At 37.5% G+C, this 20,844-nt stretch overlaps 1 protein-coding gene across 1 annotated transcript in view; it reads left to right on the forward strand.

Moving 5' to 3' along the window:
• The first annotated feature begins 707 nt into the window (after positions 1-707).
• Positions 708-20,844, forward strand: part of LOC145996141 (pancreatic triacylglycerol lipase-like) — a 39,765-nt gene continuing 19,628 nt past the window's right edge. The window contains exons 1-5 of the mRNA XM_083132475.1: positions 708-1,021; positions 6,484-6,643; positions 9,577-9,680; positions 11,361-11,488; positions 11,784-11,918. Coding sequence (XP_082988601.1) covers positions 825-1,021; positions 6,484-6,643; positions 9,577-9,680; positions 11,361-11,488; positions 11,784-11,918 — 724 coding nt within the window. The 5' untranslated portion in view covers positions 708-824. The remainder of the gene's footprint in view (positions 1,022-6,483; positions 6,644-9,576; positions 9,681-11,360; positions 11,489-11,783; positions 11,919-20,844) is intronic.

Genomic DNA, 20,844 nt, shown 5'->3' on the forward strand with positions numbered 1-20,844 from the left:
CTATAGAGGAGAGAATCTGGTACCGGGTATCCGGATGCGGGAGAGAGAATCGGTTACCCAGATGCAAAACAGAGAATCTGGTACCGGAATCTGGACAGGATCGGGTACTCGTATCGGAAACAGAGAAACGGATAACGGGACCGGAAACAGACAAGCGGGTACTCGGATTCCAAACGGAAAATCGATTACCCGAATCCATTATTACTGTCACCTTAGACTCGAGATCCAAATGCAGGGATCCTGATTTTGAATCCTCATGGCCTGGGCATGTTTTCTGTGAGTGATCCTCACTTCATTATTTCATCACTCATCCTCACCGTCGCAATTAAAGAAAATCGTTACGTGTTTTGTAGTTTGTTTCCAACCTCAACGAATTGCGTCGGTACACAAAGTGCTTCCAGTTTTCATAATTACATTTAAAACAGCGTCAAACGAAGTGTGTTAGGGCCAGTAAACTTCTTAGTGGTGTTATAATTCTGTGAAGAAATATTTATGAATCCAACAACTGCATTTTCTCTTATGTACTGTATGTGCATGCATTTTAAAATAATGTTATTCATGCTGGAAGTATATTGAAAAGGCATTTTAATTGTTTTTTTAAGTTGCCAGTAAATCCTTTTAATGTATTATTAATTCTTAGTACAGCTATTGGAAGTAATTCCATGAGAAAACACATTGAAATGAGCAATATCACATTAACACGCACACCTTACATTTTATAAGAAGCGACGTAATTGTTTGCGCGACAGTTTTATAACAAAGCATAGTTGTTTCTGTTTTCTAGTTGTCTACACGTTTGAACTAGTTTTCGAATAAACATATATATGATTCCGAGTTTGTTTAAGCTTATCTATTTTCTAGGTTCTCTCATAGGACTGCTTTTTGGTGTGAGGAAGGAAATATGCTACCCTGAACTCGGATGCTACAATTTGGAAGGCCCCTGGAAGACGTTGTCACAATTCAAAGCCTATTTGCCAGAACACCCGGATATTATTAACACTACCTTCTATTTGACTACCAGGTAAATTATTCAGTTATTTAGCAATGTTATTATGCTCGCTCTTCCGTGTTCTGCGCAGTGTCACTGCGTTCCACGTTGCCGAGTAAGCTCCGCCCACTTACAACTTTCTGTTGCTCTGCGCCTGCGCACAAGACCACGGCGCATGCTCTGCGTAGGCGCAGGAAGTTAACACAACTTATTAAACGCAACGGTTTCAGCGTGACAAGTGTTCCTATCTCAGGCAGTAGTTACAGGTTAAATTTGAGTACAGACGTATCAAATACCTTGTCGTTTTCTGCTGGTGATAAATTCAAACAGTGATTTTCATCATTACAGGTTAAATTTGAGTACAGACTTTTAAAATACCTTGTCGTTATCAGCTAGTGATAAATTCAAAGAGTGATTTACATCATATTATGCATAGGAGAGGCAGTTGTCAATACCAGGTTACAGATATGCCACTAAAGTTGAAGGGGGGGCATGGCGGCGTCGTCAGAAACTTTTAAGGGCGGAGTCTGGCCGTTAATATCACTTGAATAATTGAAATAATAATAATTATAATCAAATACAATGCCCTCTCCCCCCTGTGGTTGCGGTACTGCTTATGAGAGTGTCTCTTCATCAATTTCACGTCATCACTCATTATTGCGATTAGCTAGAAGTGGCAAAAAGCAACGCTAAGTAACAAAAATCAAATATGCACTCCCTCTCACTACTCAAAATGCCACAACTGTTCCAGTTACTGAAAATTGCGAAACTGCCCCCCCCCCCTCTAGCTACGGGCCTGACTCGCCCTACGTTTCCTATTGAGAACTATGGTGTTCACCGGCCCAGGTCATCGCAGAAAATGTGTGAATCTCTCTGCCTGCTCGGAAGACATCTGATGACCGCTTGAAGGTCTGGTCATAAAAGGCCTTTTTTTCAGCTCCCATGACGTCATCAGGATTAAAATTTTTCCGAGTGCTATTTCCATCATTGTAAAGCATGCAATGCAATGATCTAATACACGTAATTAGTGATTTCGTAAGTGAATCAATTTTTAAATAAACTGAAAATCAGACTTTCTTTCAATTATGTTAGACTAACCATCTAATGGCAACAGTAGGTCCCAATTGTCAACAGTCTTGAGGTTGTTTTAAGGAACGATTTATTGGTTTTACTGATGTGTGTGCTGATTGTACAATATCTGACGGGTTATTTGTTCATGTAAAAAATGTCAATAAGTAGAAACTGGAGGATACATTTTTTTTATTTGCTTTATTTTACTTCGCTTTTTGGGCCACTTTTGGCTAATTTGCAAAGATGGGGATGAATGATGATATGATGAAATTGATGAATGGACACTCACAAACATCCATGCCAAGGCCGGGATTCGAACCCGGAACCCCTGGCGTCGTAGCGCGATGTGCTAACCACTCCGCCACGGGGGCCGGCGATAAATTTATTGCTCTAATTTCTGAAGTTATGTCGAGACATCTAGCGGATTTGCAAAGAAGGTCCAGGACGAGGACGATGCGTTATTTACGAATTGCTATGTTCAAGTATAGATTTAGTGTGCTGTCCCAGGGAATTAATGAAATACTATGTATTCTTTCTTATCCACTTTGCCACATAAGAACGTTAAAAGAAAGTCATCCCATCCTTTTCACAACCCAGGTGGTGGTATAAATCACGTTTAGTTAACATAGTTGAACAGTACAGGCAGCCAATAATTGACTCCCCCCTCCCCCAATATTTGATGACAACTGAAAGGGACCAGGCAGGTGTGCACAGCGTATGAATTTGTGCACTTTTTGCAATGCTTTCAAACAATATTTTTACTAAAGACATTTTCTCCTTTGATGAAACATCACTCGCATTAATCAGATTTCAAAATTATCATCGTATGGAATAGCATAATTTGTCTTTGTAGTCGTAAGATCTATGGTACTGTAGTGATCTTTTACGTCGAATAGGCAATGAGGCAATGACCTTCGCGTTTACTGCGGAGAAATATTGTGCCCCCCACCCCTTCCAGGTTGCAAGATAAACCCTGACGTTTGACAAGTCTTTGCTGCGTGCAAAGGCTTCTCGCACACGCTCCACAATTTCCTCAGAGACAGACGGTTGGCCAGAATGTTCTTTTCTTTGATCACAAATGCACCCTTTCTCCACAAATGTTTTATGCCACTTCAAAATGGATTTGTGTGTTGGTGGATCAACATCAAAATTCCATTTAAATGCACGCTGCACTCTCCCAACACTGCTTGTTTTGGCAAGTTGTAACACGCACCAGCTTTTTAGCTGCGGGGTGAACGTCATTTTCGATGCCACTGCCCTCTAGTTGCCGAAGTCACAAGTAGCGATTCTGGAAGAGAAAGATATGAAAATAGTTTGAGTTAACTGAGCTTTGGATATCAATTTTATCAATATATTCAAGTAACTATACATTTTATGACATCTTGAAATCAGGGAGTGTTTTTATGCTCACGCTGTATTATGAAGATGGCAGATTGTTCTAAAAAAAAAAAAAGCGAGAGCATTTTTTGAGAACTCGATATTTAGTACTTGGATGAAATGATGCAAAAACAGTGAACGTATCCATAATTTTGAAATTCTTCACATTAATGCTGCTACAAACAACTCCAGCCCTCTGAGGGCCAGAGCGTGCCGCCAACAGATTTTCTTTGAGTGACCATCGCCGCTGTTTTCTGGTTTTGGAGACCGGAGATCACACATCATCTTTTCAAGCAGCTCCTCAATTGTCCTCACGATGCTGTGTCAACCCGAAATTTTGGGGATTCCGACCGGGACCGCTCGGAGCTAAGAGGGAGCTATCTTCACAGTAATAGGTATGTTTAAATTATTATTTTTTTTTATCTAAAGTAATTTTTTTCTAATTTCAACTACCATCGTCGTCACAATCAGCCCAAAGAACAGAAAAGTGCGTCTTCTTATCATTTGGTGTTCATTTGCCTACTTGTTTTAGGGGTTTTTAGTGCCTAGAAATCCGCACCCATACTCAATAGCTACTTTCTTAGCGAGAGCGTTACGTGCTTTCCACTACTTGTGTACCAAACACTCGAAGACAGTTTCATATTACCGGCAGAGAAACCTTGCTGCGGTTGTAAACACGGTGGCTTGAAAAGAGCCCAAGCGGTCCTTCAGGACTTTGATGCCTCCTCTTCTTTTCATCTTTTCTCAAATTGGCCAGATCGTAAATTCCAAACACCCTCAAATGTGTTGCCCCTCGGCTTGAAGATTAGACAACCATTTTATGGTGCCTGTCCTCCATCGAGCAATAATATATGACAGGAAATCGAGGAAAGTTGGATTCACAAATACATGGCTGTTCCTTGTCGGCGAATTCTGACTGATGGCTTGACAGGAATCGACACTGTTGTCCGTTACGAGAAATTCAACTTTGTTACGGTGAAATTTTTCGTTTCACAGGAATTATGTTTTCTTTCTCTTTTGTTACCTCTATTCGAATGTAATCTCGGTTGCACTGACAAGAAATTAATGAATTACTGATTTAGAAGCGCGAGGCCCTGTGCGGTGGCACGCGTCGCCCACCCTTAACGGCGGCCCTGGAATCCCGGTCTAGACATGGATGTTCTTTGTGAGGTCTCTTCATCAATTTCATCGTATCATCACTCATCCTAATTTCTGCGATAACCAAATGTGCCAGAAAAGTGAAGTAAAATAAACCAAACCAAGAACAAGAACGCGCGTTCTCTTGCCCAAATAAATACATCCGTATTTATGACCGTTTAGCTAACTCGTTTTTTTTTTTATTGGAGACCAAGAGATTAGTATATTTAAATAAATCACTACTAAGACGAGAGCGAGAGAGAATGTGAGCAAATATTTATTGTCTTCCGTATTTGAAAAAAATAAAATAAAAGAAAGCAAAACATTTACAAGTATTTTTGTCTGCAAATAATACGTTCCCATTTCATAAACCATCAAACTATATTTTTACATCCCACATTAAACGTACATATTATACAACGTGTATAAATTTGTGGTGTAAATACAGAGAACATAAGTACTGCAGGAATCTCTCCTCTGAGGACTTCAGAGGATTTATAAAGGAATCGAAGGGAAACCAATCCCCTATCTGTTCCAATAAGAGATAGACCGGTGTACCATATACCACGACCTTTCAACCATTACAGCAAGGGGGGGCGAGGGGGCAAGGAAGATGGAGGCAGAAATCTTCCCTTTCCCTTCTACCTGAAACTGGTGAGGCGGAGGAAAACCCAGCTAGAATAGCTCCTTCCAGTCTTGCCCGCTGAAAAAATAAGTGTTTTGTATATGAACTGTGGCTTCAACAAGACAATAAATATTGTGATTTGAAGATAATTAGAGATTGATTGATATATCTCTGCTAGACTAGCTATTCCTCAGTGCACGTCACTGGGCTCGTTCCGAAAGTCGCACGAGTTTAACGCGTTAAACCAGTTATGGTAACTGGCTGTCCCATAAGTGCTTCCATGCGTTTCGTTCAAGAACGAGATTCACCAAATGCACGGGCCAGGAGGCTGGTTTGTTCGGTGAGAATCGTCTGCTGCTTTCAAACATCGCATGTGCTGATGGATTCGAACTGCACTAGTTCGGAAAATATATTATAATTTTAACAGATAGCGATATGAAGCGATATGCAGAAGATAAGCATGCCTTAACCGTTCTTAGATTGTGATGAAAATGAGTAAGAGTGTCCACAGTAGAGTTTATTTTTGCCGTAAGGACATTCCTTCCGCTGGACGCCATGCGGAAACTTTCTCTAAACAATACGCTGCGCATGCGCTTTCGCCTAGAGTGTCCCATAAGTCTGTAAAATAACTGGTTTCACCAGATTCACGAGCCCAGTTATTTTCGTTTAATGCATTCGTTTCGTTAATGCTTTCGGAAAGCACCCACTGAGTATTCCACACATCTTTCATCCATAGCGAATGACAAAGGACTGGTGAGTGACTGCTAGTTAAAAATAGCTTCTACTTTCGTTAAAAAAGAATATTATATTTCCAGTATGTGCTGAGGCTGAATATTCGAAAAGAAACACTGGTACATGTTATTTATTTTACACTAGAACTTACAGCATACTCTTGAAAGTTGTCTTAGGGTAAGAAAGTTTTTTTAAAACTGATTTTGACTCACTTTTCCATGGTTGGGCAAACGTTGGCAACCACCGTTGACCCAATGTAAGACTAACGTCAATTTGCCAACCAACGTGGGGCCTCCCCCATGGTGCAGTGTAATCAAGGGATCCCGGGTTCGATACCCGGTGGAGGCACAAGTGGTTCGGATCCCACTTTAAACTGTAGGTCCAGTCTCGATTAGCCTTACTGTGCATAAAGTGGACTTAAAACAGCAACTCAAACCAAACCAAAGCCAACAACGTAAATCCAACCTTTCTCATGTAAAAACTGACGTTGGCCCAACGGTTGTGGTTACTTGGGTATGCATGTGCAATCTCAAGCACATTTTTCTCTCTTCAGGAGAGCCAGGCAGAGAGAAGCTATTTCTACCCATCCCTCCATTTGCCTGGATGATTCTTCTTTTGACGGGGAGAAATGGACATTCTTCATTATTCACGGATACCTCTCAAACGGGATACTTTCCTGGGTCAGAAACCTGGAGGCTGCGTTGCTAAGTTTGGTAGATATACAGATGTTTCTATACATATACTTATCCCCTACTTGTTTGATGAGATGATAATGACGATTGGACTGAAATGACGAACAGTCAGTTTGAATATGAATAGTTTGTGGACTTACAGGATGGATGATTCATAAAATGATGAAATTCATTATGTATTTGAGAAGCATTTACTCTTCAATTTCGATTAAAAGATGTGGTCGAGAAATATGACTAAATTTATAATAATAATAATAATATTTTATTGTCATTAAGCTTGTACAGCAATAGACAACGTCAAGAACAAAATACATGTGAAATATATTATAAAATAATATAAAATTATAACCAATTTTATGTTTAAGTTGCACTAAAATACAATGTTTTTAATTTCAAGAAATTCTTGAGTTGAGTACAATGGTGTAGCAACTAACCAGGGATGCAGTTTATGTTTTAATACATTCATAGGCATATTTGTCACATCAAGAGGTAGCTTATTAAATAGTCTTAATCCTAGAGCTTCATAACTATTCAGGGATTTTGAGAGTCTATGATAGGCTATATTTATGCGCCTGCTGTTTCTTGTAATATAGGAATGTACATCTTGTCTACTTTGTAGCTGTGGAATTTTTTTTCTTTACATACAACAGCACAGTGTAAATATATAGATTTATCACAGTCATAAATTTTAACTTAATGAGCAGTTGCTTACAATGAACTAATTTGTGTGAGTTGGTAATTATTCTCACGGCTTTTTTCTGGAGTATTAAAATTTCTTGTACATAAATGCAGTTCCCCCAAAGTAAAATTCCATATGAAATAATGCTTTGAAAGAAAGCGAAGTAAGCTGATCTTATGTAATCTTCAGGTACATGACTGTTTAGATTCCTTAACAAATATATAACCCTGGAGAGCTTGGCAGTTATGTATTTAATATGTGGCTCCCATGATAATTTATTATCAATGATATTTCACATTGTCTGAGCTATATTCGATCGGGATGTCTCTAAGACTGAAAAACATTTGCTGGGTTTTACTTTCATTCAGCAAAGAAACAATTAGCTCTGGACCATAAAGAAGATTGATACAGGGTATTATCAGTAATGGCTTTAAGAGTGTTAAAGTCAGAGCTGGCATTAAAGAAGGTAGTATCATCTGCATATAGTACTGTGTGAGCAGTGACGTAAATTACTAAATCATTCATCATGAGAGCAAACAATAAAGGTCCAAGAACCGAACCTTGAGGTACACCGCATTTGACCTCTCCATTCCTATGCAGACAATTTGTTTACGGTCCTGAAGGTATGAATGAAATAGTTTAAGATCTGTACCACCAATGCCATAGTATGTCATCTTTTTTAAAAGTGTAGTGTGTACTACAGATTCAAAAGCCCTGCTCAGGTCACAGAAAGAGGCCTGAGCAAAGTCCTTAGTTTCAAAAGCCTTAAGTACATTTTTGACTAGAGTCCATGGCATCAATTGTTGACTTACCCTTCCTGAAACCAAACTGTGATTTGCAAATTAAGTTATTATGGTCCAAGTAATTGCATAATTGAGAATGCATAATTGATTCTAAAACTTTTGAAAACACTGGAGTCAGTGAGATGGGACAGTAGCTGGCTAAACAATTTTTCTCACCTTTTTTATAAATTGGTACAACCCTTGATAATTTCAATACATTTGGAAAAGTTCCTTCCCTAAGACATACATTTATACAAAAGGTCATTGGAAGAATTATACAATCTATGATTTTTTTCACAAGATTACTGGATAAATCATAGATATCTACACTATCTGATGGTTTCAGCTTTTTCACAACATCTATAATTATCTCTGGAGTTATTTCAGAAAAAACAAATTTTCTTTCAGAATGTCTTATGCTATACTGTTCAAGTAAGTCGGAAACTTTTTCAGAGGGTCGTTATGTTGTTGTTATGAATTTCCTCAACAGAATTAATACAAAAATTATTAAAGTCATTAGGGGAGATTTCTATAACATCTTTTTTGCTGTATTTGGCAATTGAATTAATTAAGTTCCAGGCAGTCTTGCATTTATTCCTGGATGCCTCAGTATTAGTTAGATAAGTATTTACTTTTAAATTTTGATGTATGCTTGAAAATGTGACTAAATATATTACAAGCTTGAGAAGTATTTACTAAATTTTTGACTAAATTCTGTGCAAACTTTTGACAAAATTGAGTCAGAGTTAATTTGAGTAAGCAACCTTCACCACACAACTGATTAGAACATTGCACACATTTGAGTTTTTGTTTTAGGTCCACTTTATGCACAGGAAAGCTAATCGGCACTGGACCTACAGTTTAAAGTGGGATCCGACCCACCAGGTATCGAATCCGGGACATTGCACACGTGTAAGGATATACATTATGATGGAAGGCAAGGCTATCGAATAGACAGTTCTGCAAGTGTTATCTGAAATCTGGATGTTGTGCCTTGTCTAGGGTCTTCAAACAGATATGAAACTCAGGGTGTCCCCTTTGTTGAACCATGTGACAAAACAGAGATGCTAAAAATACCTAACCTGATATGCCTAACCTACTTAAGCAAATAATAGGAGGAAGTACTTTTCAACATGGAGAAGATGCATGTGAGTAAGTTAGGCAGAAATAAGACTCTATACAAAACATAAAAAGGTTTTCAGACCAGGGTTACATAACTATCTAGTCTATGCCTTACCATGTGATTGATAAAAGCTAATGGAAGGTTAAGCCTTCTTTCTTTGGTGTTATATAAAAATATTATATTATGTTTTCTTCTTGATATCCCTTGCTTTGATGTTTTCACTTTATTCTACAATAAATACCAATAAAGGGAGAAGTCAGACCTATTTTGTCATAACCATTAATGTACACATATGTAATGCATTTCTAATTCATTTTCCTTTTCACAAGAAGTAAACTAACAAAGTTAATTAGTTCTATTTTGTTTCCAGCTAGACGCAAATGTCATAATAGTCAACTATGAACGTGGTGCATGGAAAGTCCATTATGGTCAAGCAATAGCAAACCTTCGAGTTGTTGCCAACGAAACAGCAAGGTAATAAATGTTCTATCATTATATATGTGTGTGTGCGTGTGTTGTGTTGGTAATACCTAAGTGGGTTTTTGTTGTGGTTGTGTGTGATCAATTTCCATTGTCACCCTTGGACTTTTTAGACTAGTCTATCTTACTTTTCCATTCATGTACACCACCAATTGTAGACTTTCAACAGTCTCTGCAAATATAAACTTCTGGACAGGCTATGACATCCCTCATTCAAGGAAAAACAACCATTAATGTTGGAGTGTAGTACAGACTGACAAAGGTTGCCAAACCTCTGGCCATATCTTGCTATTAAACAGAACAGGGGGAGCATACTAACCGTCAAGCATTGTGTATTCACCTGTCCCCCCTTCACACAGATATGCTTCTGGACATTGCAGTTACAGTATCCAGAGGAGGACAGCTTATAGAACCAAGAAGGGAAAAAGATGTGGCAGTCCTTTTGACTGTCAACTGTGGCATGTGCATTGGGAGGAAGAGGGATGATGCAGGGTTGTACAGGGTGGAGCAGAAACAATTAGACGATATTTGGCACCATACCAACATCTTAGTAAGTGGCATGGTGAAGCACACATACCTGGGTAGAGCTGTTTAAAGCCTTCAGTCATCATGCAGCTGGTCTGAAGAGCATCGAGTATTTGCTGTGAAAATGTTCCTTAGAAACAATGACTCCGCATGTTTCTCAATGATATTTTGAAATCGGAAGGAATAGAAAGGTTCCGACATGCCAAACGATATTGAATTGGGTTACGCAGAACTACTACATCCATTGTCAGCAAGAGGCCTCTTGGTCTCCATTTCTTCTGATGCCAAAATGTCAAATAACATTTGTTGCTTTGAAGTAGTGGAGTCATTGTTTCTAAAGAATGTTTGCTTCCACAGCAAACGCTCGATGCTCTCCAGACCAATGCTGCATGACGACTGAAGGCTGCATGTGTTTTTCACCATGCCACCTACAAATGCCACCATGGCGCCAAATTTAAATCGTCTAATTGTTTCTGCCCCACCCTTTATAAGTCTGGCAAAGTCTATAAACTTCTGAACGCAGCAAGGTAGCTCCTCTACTGAAGTTGCAGTTTGATGTTCACAGAAGCTCTTCAGTACCATTAAGCAATAGGACATAATTTGGCACGTGGGTTGACCTCCAAATAAATCTTACACTTTACCCAGTTACTTACACGATATGTTGCAATATATTTATCTTAATTATGAATTTTAATTTGTGTAGGTGATTTAAATATTTATTATATTATATAAATATTTTTCACAATCTGATGTACAATGTCAATATCCAGGAGCATGGACGTCCGCAGGATTTTTTTCCCAGGGAGGGGCAAGAAAGGTATTTTTTCCAGGGGGGGCAAACAAATCACATTTTCTCCAAAAATAGTGATGTTCCCTAAAAAAAAAATTTGAATTTATGATGTTCATGCAATAATTAACACATATTATTGTGGCTAACATGAAATTATATGTGTGAAATACATAATTTTTGGTTGACTTTTATTTTCCAGGAGGGGCACAGCCCCCCTTTGCCCCCCTTCCGGACGCCCATGTCCAGGAGAGTCTTCAACAAGTCAGTCAACTTCCCTCATGACATCCATGCTTTACTCTATTTTCTATGTAATTTAATAGATTGCCTACATTTTGTTTATGATTGTACTTTATTTACAGATTGATTAAATACTTAGTTCAATTCAAAGGAGCTTCTACTAAGAGAATTCATCTGATTGGCCACAGTCTGGGAGCCCAAGCATCCTCATATATAGCCAATGAAATAGGAGGGGTTGCTAGGATAACAGGTAAACAATGAGAACATGATTCAATTAGACTGTAAATGCTGCAAAACTGTTAATTTTTACAGGGGGGGGGGAACTAGGTATTAATAATGTTTAGTATTGGAAACTGATATCCTGTATTCAACGTGGAAAATTTCTTGATAATATTTAAATTGCATTGCACGCTGTGCATTACTCTAGACTTGACTGTTTATGAAGAGTATTGAGACAACATTTAGATCATGTTTAATCAAACTGACTGAACCTATTTGTAGTGTAAGTAATGCAAGTGTTTTAAAGTGAGTTTCTTTCTCCCAAGGGCTAGATCCCGCTCTACCAGGATTTGGAAGTGCAGACGTAGCTGTTCGACTGGATGCATCTGATGCAGATTTTGTCGATGTGGTTCACACATCAGGGAATTCACATTTACGGTTTGGATTATTTCAACCAGTTGGTGAGTTCCTTATGCGGTTATAATATTTATATTATCCTTATTTTATTTTGATTTTTCTAGTTGAATGAATGATTACACAGGCCTGTATGGGTTTGGATGACTCACAGATGACTGTTGTCTCTGAATAATTTCAGCATGCTGATTCCAAAAATTAAATCCATTTTTACCCATCACGTAAGTTTTTTTTTTTTTCAGAAAATAGCAATATATTAACCGCCTTAATTTCACAATAAAATGTGTAGTTCCATCGTTTCCTCAATAGATGGCTCTGTTTAGATGTTGGTAAAATTTTGTTTTTCTACAATACAAATCCTCCAATTTTGAACTGTAAATGCACATAGAATAGTAAGAATTTAATCCATATTTTATCTTTACAAGACACGCTAACATGAACATTTTAAACTTTGATTACGTAAGTACCATTTTCTAAATCCCTCAAAAAGATTTCCTTCACAAAATGTCCAAAACTCAATGTTTTAATGTAGTGAGTTGATTGAACTTAATGGCATGGAGAAAGATCCTGATCTAGGGAAAAATCCTAATGTGATGGGAAGAAATTTGTCATATTCATCATCAGCATTCAAAATACTTCCAGATTCACCTATTGGTTTGCAAACAACCGAAATTTCCTTTGTTTTAATTTATTTTATTGCGTTCTGTAGTAGTTATAATGGAATGGCGAATATGAGAATTTTGACTGAAATTGTGAAAAATCCTGATGTGATGAGGGAAAATTGATGTCATGTGGGTGATCAGCATTCAAAATACTTCTGGAATCACCTATTGGTTCGTAAAACATGGAAATTTCCCTTGTTTAAATTTATTTTGTTGCGTTCTGTAATTGGTGTAATGGAATGGCGACTATGAGAATTTTGATTGTAAAATTGTGAAAAATCCTAACGTGATGAGAATAAATGGACGTCATTTACATGATCAGCACTCAAAATACATTCAGAATCAGTTACTGATTTGGAATCAACCTAAATTTCCCTTGCTTAAATTTATTTTGATTCATTAGGTAATAGATGTAATTTAATGGCGAATATGAGAATTTTGATTGTGAAATTGTGAAAAAATCCTGATGTGATGGGAAAAATGGATGTCATTTCCGTGATCAGCATTCAAAATACTTCCAGTATCACCTATTGATTTCAAATCATCCCAATTTTTTTTAAAATTTGTAGGGTGATGTTATCAGGTGATGTTGATAAGAGGACAATCATGTTATTACAGTATTATTATTATTTTGTTTTGGAACATTGAACTTAACACATTGAATCCCATGCTCGTGCTATGCATCCTGAATATGGTGAGTGTGACATGCACATGCATAGTATGGGCAATATCACTTGCATGTTTGGAGTTACGATGCTGGGCCATGCACATGCAGAATGTTCCTGGGAGTTCTTTTGGTGAACCTCTGCATTGTGCTGCACCCTGGTGGTGAAATTTTGAACTGTCTTCTCATTGAATGGAAAGCACATTCATTTCATTGATTGCAGTACTAGGCCTATATGTTTAGTCTTTATCATCACTCACAAGCACACACACACATACGCACACTTGACCATAAGTGCCCATATGGGGGCAGGGAGGGCTCGAGCTCCACTTCCTGGCTAATGGAATTTAGTATGGTAACATTACTTTTTATGTTGATGACAGGATCCATTTCAGTACACCCTACATATGGAATCTTGAAGAGCCCCCCCCCTCCCCCCGAGAAACTCCTGAGCGCCCATACACTTGACCAATGTGTTTACTTGAAATATCGAAAGAAGTAAACACTTATTTATTTACTTGTAATGAATTATTTACTTGCACACCACCTGTGTTTGATACTAAGGGTAGATATGTTTAGTATTAGAAGTACAGACTTTTTCATTATATGAAAAACAAGGACTATGTTGAACATCTCTAGCACATGCAAGAATACACAGATTCTAATTGTTTCTTTTTTATCGTCTAGGCAAATAAATTGCCTTTATTTTGATGTATAACACATGTATAGTAAGACCAAAAAATAAATTGTTTCAGATTGTTGGAAATCACATAAAATGCCCGGGTTTCTGAGTTATTGCCAGTTTAAATACCCTGGGATTCAATGTGTTAATTTATGGCCATTTTGGCATTAAATCTACATTTGAAATCATGTGTGACGTAAAGTCAAATGATGCCACTTTCATTCATATTACAATAGAAAGAAATTGACTGAAGGAGTGCATATTTTCAGTGCCAAAAAAGTCATAAAGTTGTTTCACGAAACTAAAGAGGCCTCCATTGTTATAAAAATTAGTCTTAAATTGAATTTGAGAATCCTTTTATCTTTTCTTGAATGAAATCTATACTGATGCACAGGTCCTCCTTGCTTTGGAAATGTGGGCAAATATTGCCTTTGGTATTAACAAGATTCACTGTGCATGAGAAAAATTGACATGAAGTACAGAAAATCATTATATCTCCAGGGTGTCTACAAGTCTGGAAAACCTGGAAAAGTCAGGGAATTTTATTTTTCTGGAAAAGTCAGGGAAATTTACTATTTTTCTGGAGAAATTTGTATTTTTGTTTCTGGGCCATACCAAAGTTAGTGACTTGCTCCTAGCATTTCAAGAAGGTGTAAAAGGTATCAATTTGAAAAACATAGTGCCAATATCCATGGATGGACCAGCAGTTAACTGGAAATGTCTTACCTTTTTCAAGGAAAACATGGCTATTAATGAGCCAGAAAGTACATTGCTGGAAATAGGAAGCTGCGGACTTCATGTTCTTCATGGTGCTTTCAAAGCATCTTTCCAGAGTTCTGGTTGGAACATAGTGGTATTCTTAAGAACAGTGTACAATTTATTTAAAAATGTTCCAGCTTAGAGAGCAGATTTCACAAGAATTACAAAAGTTTTTCCTAAAACGTTTTGTCCAATTCGGTGGTCCGACAATGGAAGTGTGGTGGAAAAAACACAGTACCTTTTATCACTTCTGAAAACCTTTGCTGACAGAGTTTCTGGTACCAAGGAACAACCAAGGTGTGAAAGCCTTAAAACTATTAAGTCAGAAGTGAGCAATCCTCTGTTACCAGTCAGGCTAGCTTTCTTTCAGACTATTGCAGCTGAAATAGAACCCTTTCTTGTGAGGTTTCAGTCTGATTCACCAATGGTGAACGTTTGCTCAAGCTACTGAAATCCCTTATGTCCAGGTTTATAAAGAAGTCCATTCTGCTTGAAGCTGTAAGTTCTGAAGATCTTTTGAAACTAAATCTAACTGATCCAGAATGTGTGTGTTCTGCAAAAGAAGTTTGCATTGGATTTGCAACCCGAGCAGCATTTAGATCTGTGAAACTATCTGACGTTCAGGTGTTACATTTTCGTGAAGATTCTGAAAATATTACAATGTTTGTGTAAGAAGATATGTATGAGATCACCATTGAAATACAGGCTCACATATGGTGCAGCATGTCTCTCTCCAGCATCTGTTTTGGATGGAAAAGTAGGTGAAGACCAAGTAAATGTGGCATTACAAATCCTAGTTGAAGAGCGCCATTTTCCTGGTCCTGCTGCAGATGATATAAAACGGTTCTATACTGACTTAAATGAAAACTTTTGACAATGCTGTTGATTGGATCAGATGTGGATGACAGTTCTTGAAGACTTTAACAACAGTGCCTTGCCCAACGATATATACATGATGCAATTGTAAGTTATGGAGGGGTTGAAATAGAAGCACTGAAAAGGAAGTATGATACAACAGAAGCTAAGAAGACTCATTTAGAAGAGAGGAAGAGAAGTATGGCAGAACTGAAAGAACTGAGTATAAAGAAAGCTAAAATCCTTGAGAGATCTGCAAAGGAAATCGAAGAAGTTGGTGAAAAGATGAAAGCATTAAAGATGAAAATAGTGTAGTTGTGTTTTTTCGAGTAATGTGTTCTTTTGAAACTTTCACATGTTCATGAATGCCAATTCTACATACCGTATTTACGCGTGTATAGTGTGCGTGCCTGTATAATGCGCACCCTGGTTTTTGATGGGTAAAAGTTACAAAAAATTATATCTCGTATATAATGCGCAGTACAATGCAGTTTCAAGAAATGGCTAAATGACTTCCTTAGTTGTAGGTCGTAAAGCTGTTGCTATGCTGATCAAGAGTGAATAGCATCATACCTATTCAATGAGTTACCTGTTGCTATGTGAACTAAGAGGAGAACAGTGGTGGAGCGTGACCTTTCCAACAGTGTAAGCCTAGCATGAGGAAGGCTATTTCCCGTTGTGCTTATTTTTGGGCTGACATGGTTAGTGATTTATCCACACACATGGACCCCACCCCCAATTTTTTCAGAACACTTCCCTGGAATTTTTCACCAAATTAAAAATTCTGGATATCTGATAATTAAGTCAGTGTTATTCCTATCACAATGAGTAACGTATCGATAAAAAATATGCAAAGTTAGATAAAATGAATAATAATAAACAAACGAAAACAGAAGGAAACAGAAAAGTTCTGAATACTTTTTACAACCGCATAACCAAGTATCAGCTCCGTATCATGAATCGCAAAATCGGCGCACTTTATTTTTCGTTTCTGTTACTATGTCTGCTAGAGAAGAAAGGGGTGGGCCTACCTATATCCACAAGTTTCTTCTTGGCAGCAAAATCCTTGCTGGACAACGGCGTCTTCAACAAGTTCTCCACCCCACCGCACAATCCCACTCATTTTATTCCATAATGCACTTCACTACTGTATCACACCACAGCACAGGGACGACAGTCCGCTTTTCAATAGATGGAATTTGCAAAAGCAATACCTCGAGACTTTAACAAACACACAGCAAGAAGGGGAAAACAAAAAGAATCCATCTTTCGGACTGTGAGGGGAATATCCCTTTCGGATATAAATAAATTCCCTCTCTTGCCTTAAAATTCCCTATATTTAGTAAAAAAAAAGAATACAATATAAGAGTTGGTGTTTTAAGTCCACTTTATGCACAGTAAGGCTAATTGGGACTGGACCTACAGTTTAAAGTGGGATCCGAACCACTTGTGCCTCCACCGGGTATCGAACCCGGGACCCCTCGATTACAAGGCAATGACGCTACCACTGCGCCATGGGGGAGGCCCAACAATATAAGAGAAATGCTCACAAATTGTAGGGATATATCCAGAAATTTCTATCAAAGGACATGTAAGTGCTTTCTTAGGATAGTGTAAAAGCAAATCTAGCACCTAAAAGATCATAAACAGGCTTTTCGTACGTTGTTCGAAGAGTATTGAATCACGGACTATGTAATTAATAATATTTGGTTCACATTTGACATGAAATTTGTAAAATTGGTTCAATCTTCAGTTTTCATTAACATTTATTTCACTTTTTAGCTCAATTATTACCAGCTGAGTTCATACATAAACGGAAAACAGAGTCTTAATATGTCTAATGTTTATGCTTTCCTACAAGCGAAAAACAGAAACAACAAGAATTTAGCACATGAATGTGTATCTAGTTTTCCCGTATCCCGCTCATTTCTAGGTTTCTCCTTTTTCCCCTTCCTGTTAGTTTTTTGCTTCAGAATTCCCTGTTCCTGGAAAAAAAACCTCCTTGAAGCACCACCGGCTCAAATTTCCTTTGCAGTCAACTATTCATACCGGACAACGCTGGAGCCTCTCCTCTTGCAGGACCTGTGTCTCGCTGGGGCGTATTCAGTGAAGCCAACCCAAGCATAATGGTGCTAAATCTCGCACAAGTTTAAAAAGTCGTTTGTAAGTTGGAGATATAAATAAAACAACAGGGCCGCTTTTCGTTGTGGTTGAATTTTCTCAAACTTTTCACATAACGTGGAACCCATGCCGTTGGTTGAACCATTCGAATTTATATTTGTTTTTGTTATAAATTAATATTTATAATATGAAAATCCCAGAACAATTTAGTAGTATGTAGCATAATTTCGGAGTTTAAACGACACCATGGACGTCCAGAAGGGGCAAGGGGAGGAGACACTTCCTGAAAAATGAATGTCAACCATTTTCACACATATAATTTCATTTCAGTCACATCAAATTGTTAATTATTGTAAGGGCGTTGCAGAAAAATGTTAACTTCAAATTGAATTAGTATATTTTGAGAAGGGAAATATACCTAGTTTACCCTAACCCCTGAAAAAAATACTTTGCTTAATCCTCCCTGGTGGAAAGAAATACTGCGGACGTCCATGAACAACACTTTTTCTAAACATGAGGTTTGCAACGCTGTTGTAAGCCTCTGCCCGTAGGTTTACACACCTAGGGTTTCGATGCACTCTTCTCCCTATATTCCTTGCTCTTCTCCTTCCAGATACGGTGGGTGGCGGTAGGCACTGCTCCTTCGCGGTCAGAAATTTGTAAGGCAACATTCAGGCGGCTTACAACTTTCCCCAAGCAAAAGGCGGGAGTTCTCATGTGCCATCTGGTGCTGAAGTGTTGCAATCTAACAAACAGGATCTCGAAGACTGGTATCGGGCCGAGATGAACTTTGAAGTTCTTACGAATTTTGCCATATAATTACATACATTTTACTAGAACTAATAAAGTGTAAGCCCAGCTTACACGGCTTACATGGACGCTCCGTGCCTGGAGGAGAATATCCTCTTGTGTAAACAATAAGTCTCGAACCCATGCCACTTACCCTTCTCCCTCCACTGTGTTTAGCATCCCAAAGCTTTCACTCTTTAACCACCATATTTATTCTGTAATAGTAGAAAGCGAGATCAAAATTATGTTATGGATTTGCAGTGCTCAGGAAGTTATTTTCTGTTATTTCTCGCCCAACAAATATTGCTGATATGCATCCCATTCCCATGTGAGGGAAGGTGAATGCTCAAATTCCACCAGAGTTGCACTGCTTTTCTTGGTGTCACAGAACATTACATTACAAAGTGAAAAATCATGTGAAATGGCCTTCAAACTTTTATACATGGTTTTGCTCATTCCTTCTTTACTTTTTCTAAAAGAACTTCAAAATATATACATTTTCCGCGACTAATGTAACATTTATACAAGGCACATTCAGGACCTTCAAACTAGCAGTTAGCAGCACAAGATTTATTCCATTAAGGAATTTACACACTCCATATATATATTATTATTTGGCCAGTAATACATTTTAATTATTGTTTTGTTTTTCCTTATGTTTTCTTTCATCCAATGCATAATAGAAATCAGAAAGTTGCTTCATTTTGTGATGAACTTATTTCAACCGCATTTCACATTAGTGGCATTATCTTGAATGGAATACTGTTGCCATATTCAGAAACTGCATGATTTAAGCTTTACAACGATATATAACATGATAGGGTTCCGTAAACATGAAAAATCAATGCAAGTGTCCCAAAATCATGGAATGACCCTGTACGGTTGCATGTTGGCTGTCTGAATTATTCCGTGCATAATACACACCACAGTTTTTGGGAGCAAAAATTTTGGAAAAAAGTGAGCATTATACATGAGTAAATACGGTATATGTTAGAAAAACATTTCAAGTATTCAAATTGTGCATTTATTTTAAAGGAAGAAAACTATTATACAAAATCACATTCAGTTTATAAACATATATATTATTTTTCTTATGGCTACTGAATTGTTATGGAAATAAAGTAACTCCAAAAAATTGGTAAAACTATTATTTTATATTGTGTGGGTGGATCGGATGGCTATAAGGGGTGAAGGGAGGCCATCAATAATTTCAGATAATGTGATAATGAAAGCTTGCTACTATATTGGTAAATTCCCATACATATACAGGTACAAGAGGATAAAGTATGCTTTGTGGTGAAAAGATTAATCTGATCTACAGTTTACGGTTTTAAACTTGACTGTGAATTTTCATCTAAGTGCTCTCATTATCTTACATATATCATCTTCGACTGGGTGCCAAAACTTTGGGGTTGGGGCAAGGAGAGTTAATTTTATCTTGGTAGATAAGGGATAGCATTAAGAGACCATACTGGTGGGGCAAAATGTAGGTGGACAATTCCCCCCCCCCCCCACACACACACACTCCCCTAGTTGCTGCTACTGTACATACATGTTCATGTACATTAATTGCCTTAATAACTTGGTCTGGAAAACCTGGAAAAGTCAGGGAATTTTGTTTTCACAAAATAGTAGACACCCTGATCCCAAATTCACTATGTGCATATAATATGCTCAGCTTGTTTTGTGTTGAAACTTTAATTTTTGTGATTATACTATCTGTGTATCAAATGCGGAAAAAAATATATCCTTTCAAATGAATTCAACTGTGTACATTATTAAAACATATCTACCTCTAACGTGGACTCAATACAAGAAGGAATTAATATTTACACATTTACGAAAACTTATTGTGAATATACTTACTATTGGTGACATAATTGTTATTGGAATTGAAAACGTTTTTAGAAAATGGATTGAGTATAGATGCTGCATGAAGATAGTCACATTTTGAATGAACATTCTGCATATTTTTTTTTTCCTGGAAGGGCTCACTATTGAGTTGCTCTCTTCCTTAAAAAGAAAAAAAGGGCAGTTGTTGACAATGACTGATAATTTATTCAATTGCTGTTCACATTTCCAGTATGCAGATGATATTCAATAAGTTCACCAATTTTTTTGTGTGTTTTCTTTTACTTAGTGTGTGAGCTCCTTAAAATGTGATGTACAGTAGAACCTTGATTTTACATTTCCCCACATCATACATTCAATCTTCATGGGCCCAACATAGCAAAATGTCATAATTTTTTTCTTGATTTTAAGTTCCTCATATTGTAAGTATTGTCAGCTTGTTCCTGCGAAAAACGTAAAATCGAGGTTCCACTGTATATAGTAATCTCAATCTGATTCTATTACGATTAAAATTCTGGATTTCACACTTGAAATTATGAATCTAAAACTTGATACCAGTGTTGCCATATAGATAATCCTGATGGGCAAGT

This window comes from Lepisma saccharinum, chromosome 12 (genome assembly GCF_977018435.1).
Source record: "Lepisma saccharinum chromosome 12, izLepSacc3.1, whole genome shotgun sequence".
In the NCBI taxonomy this organism is placed as follows: Eukaryota; Metazoa; Arthropoda; class Insecta; order Zygentoma; family Lepismatidae; genus Lepisma; species Lepisma saccharinum.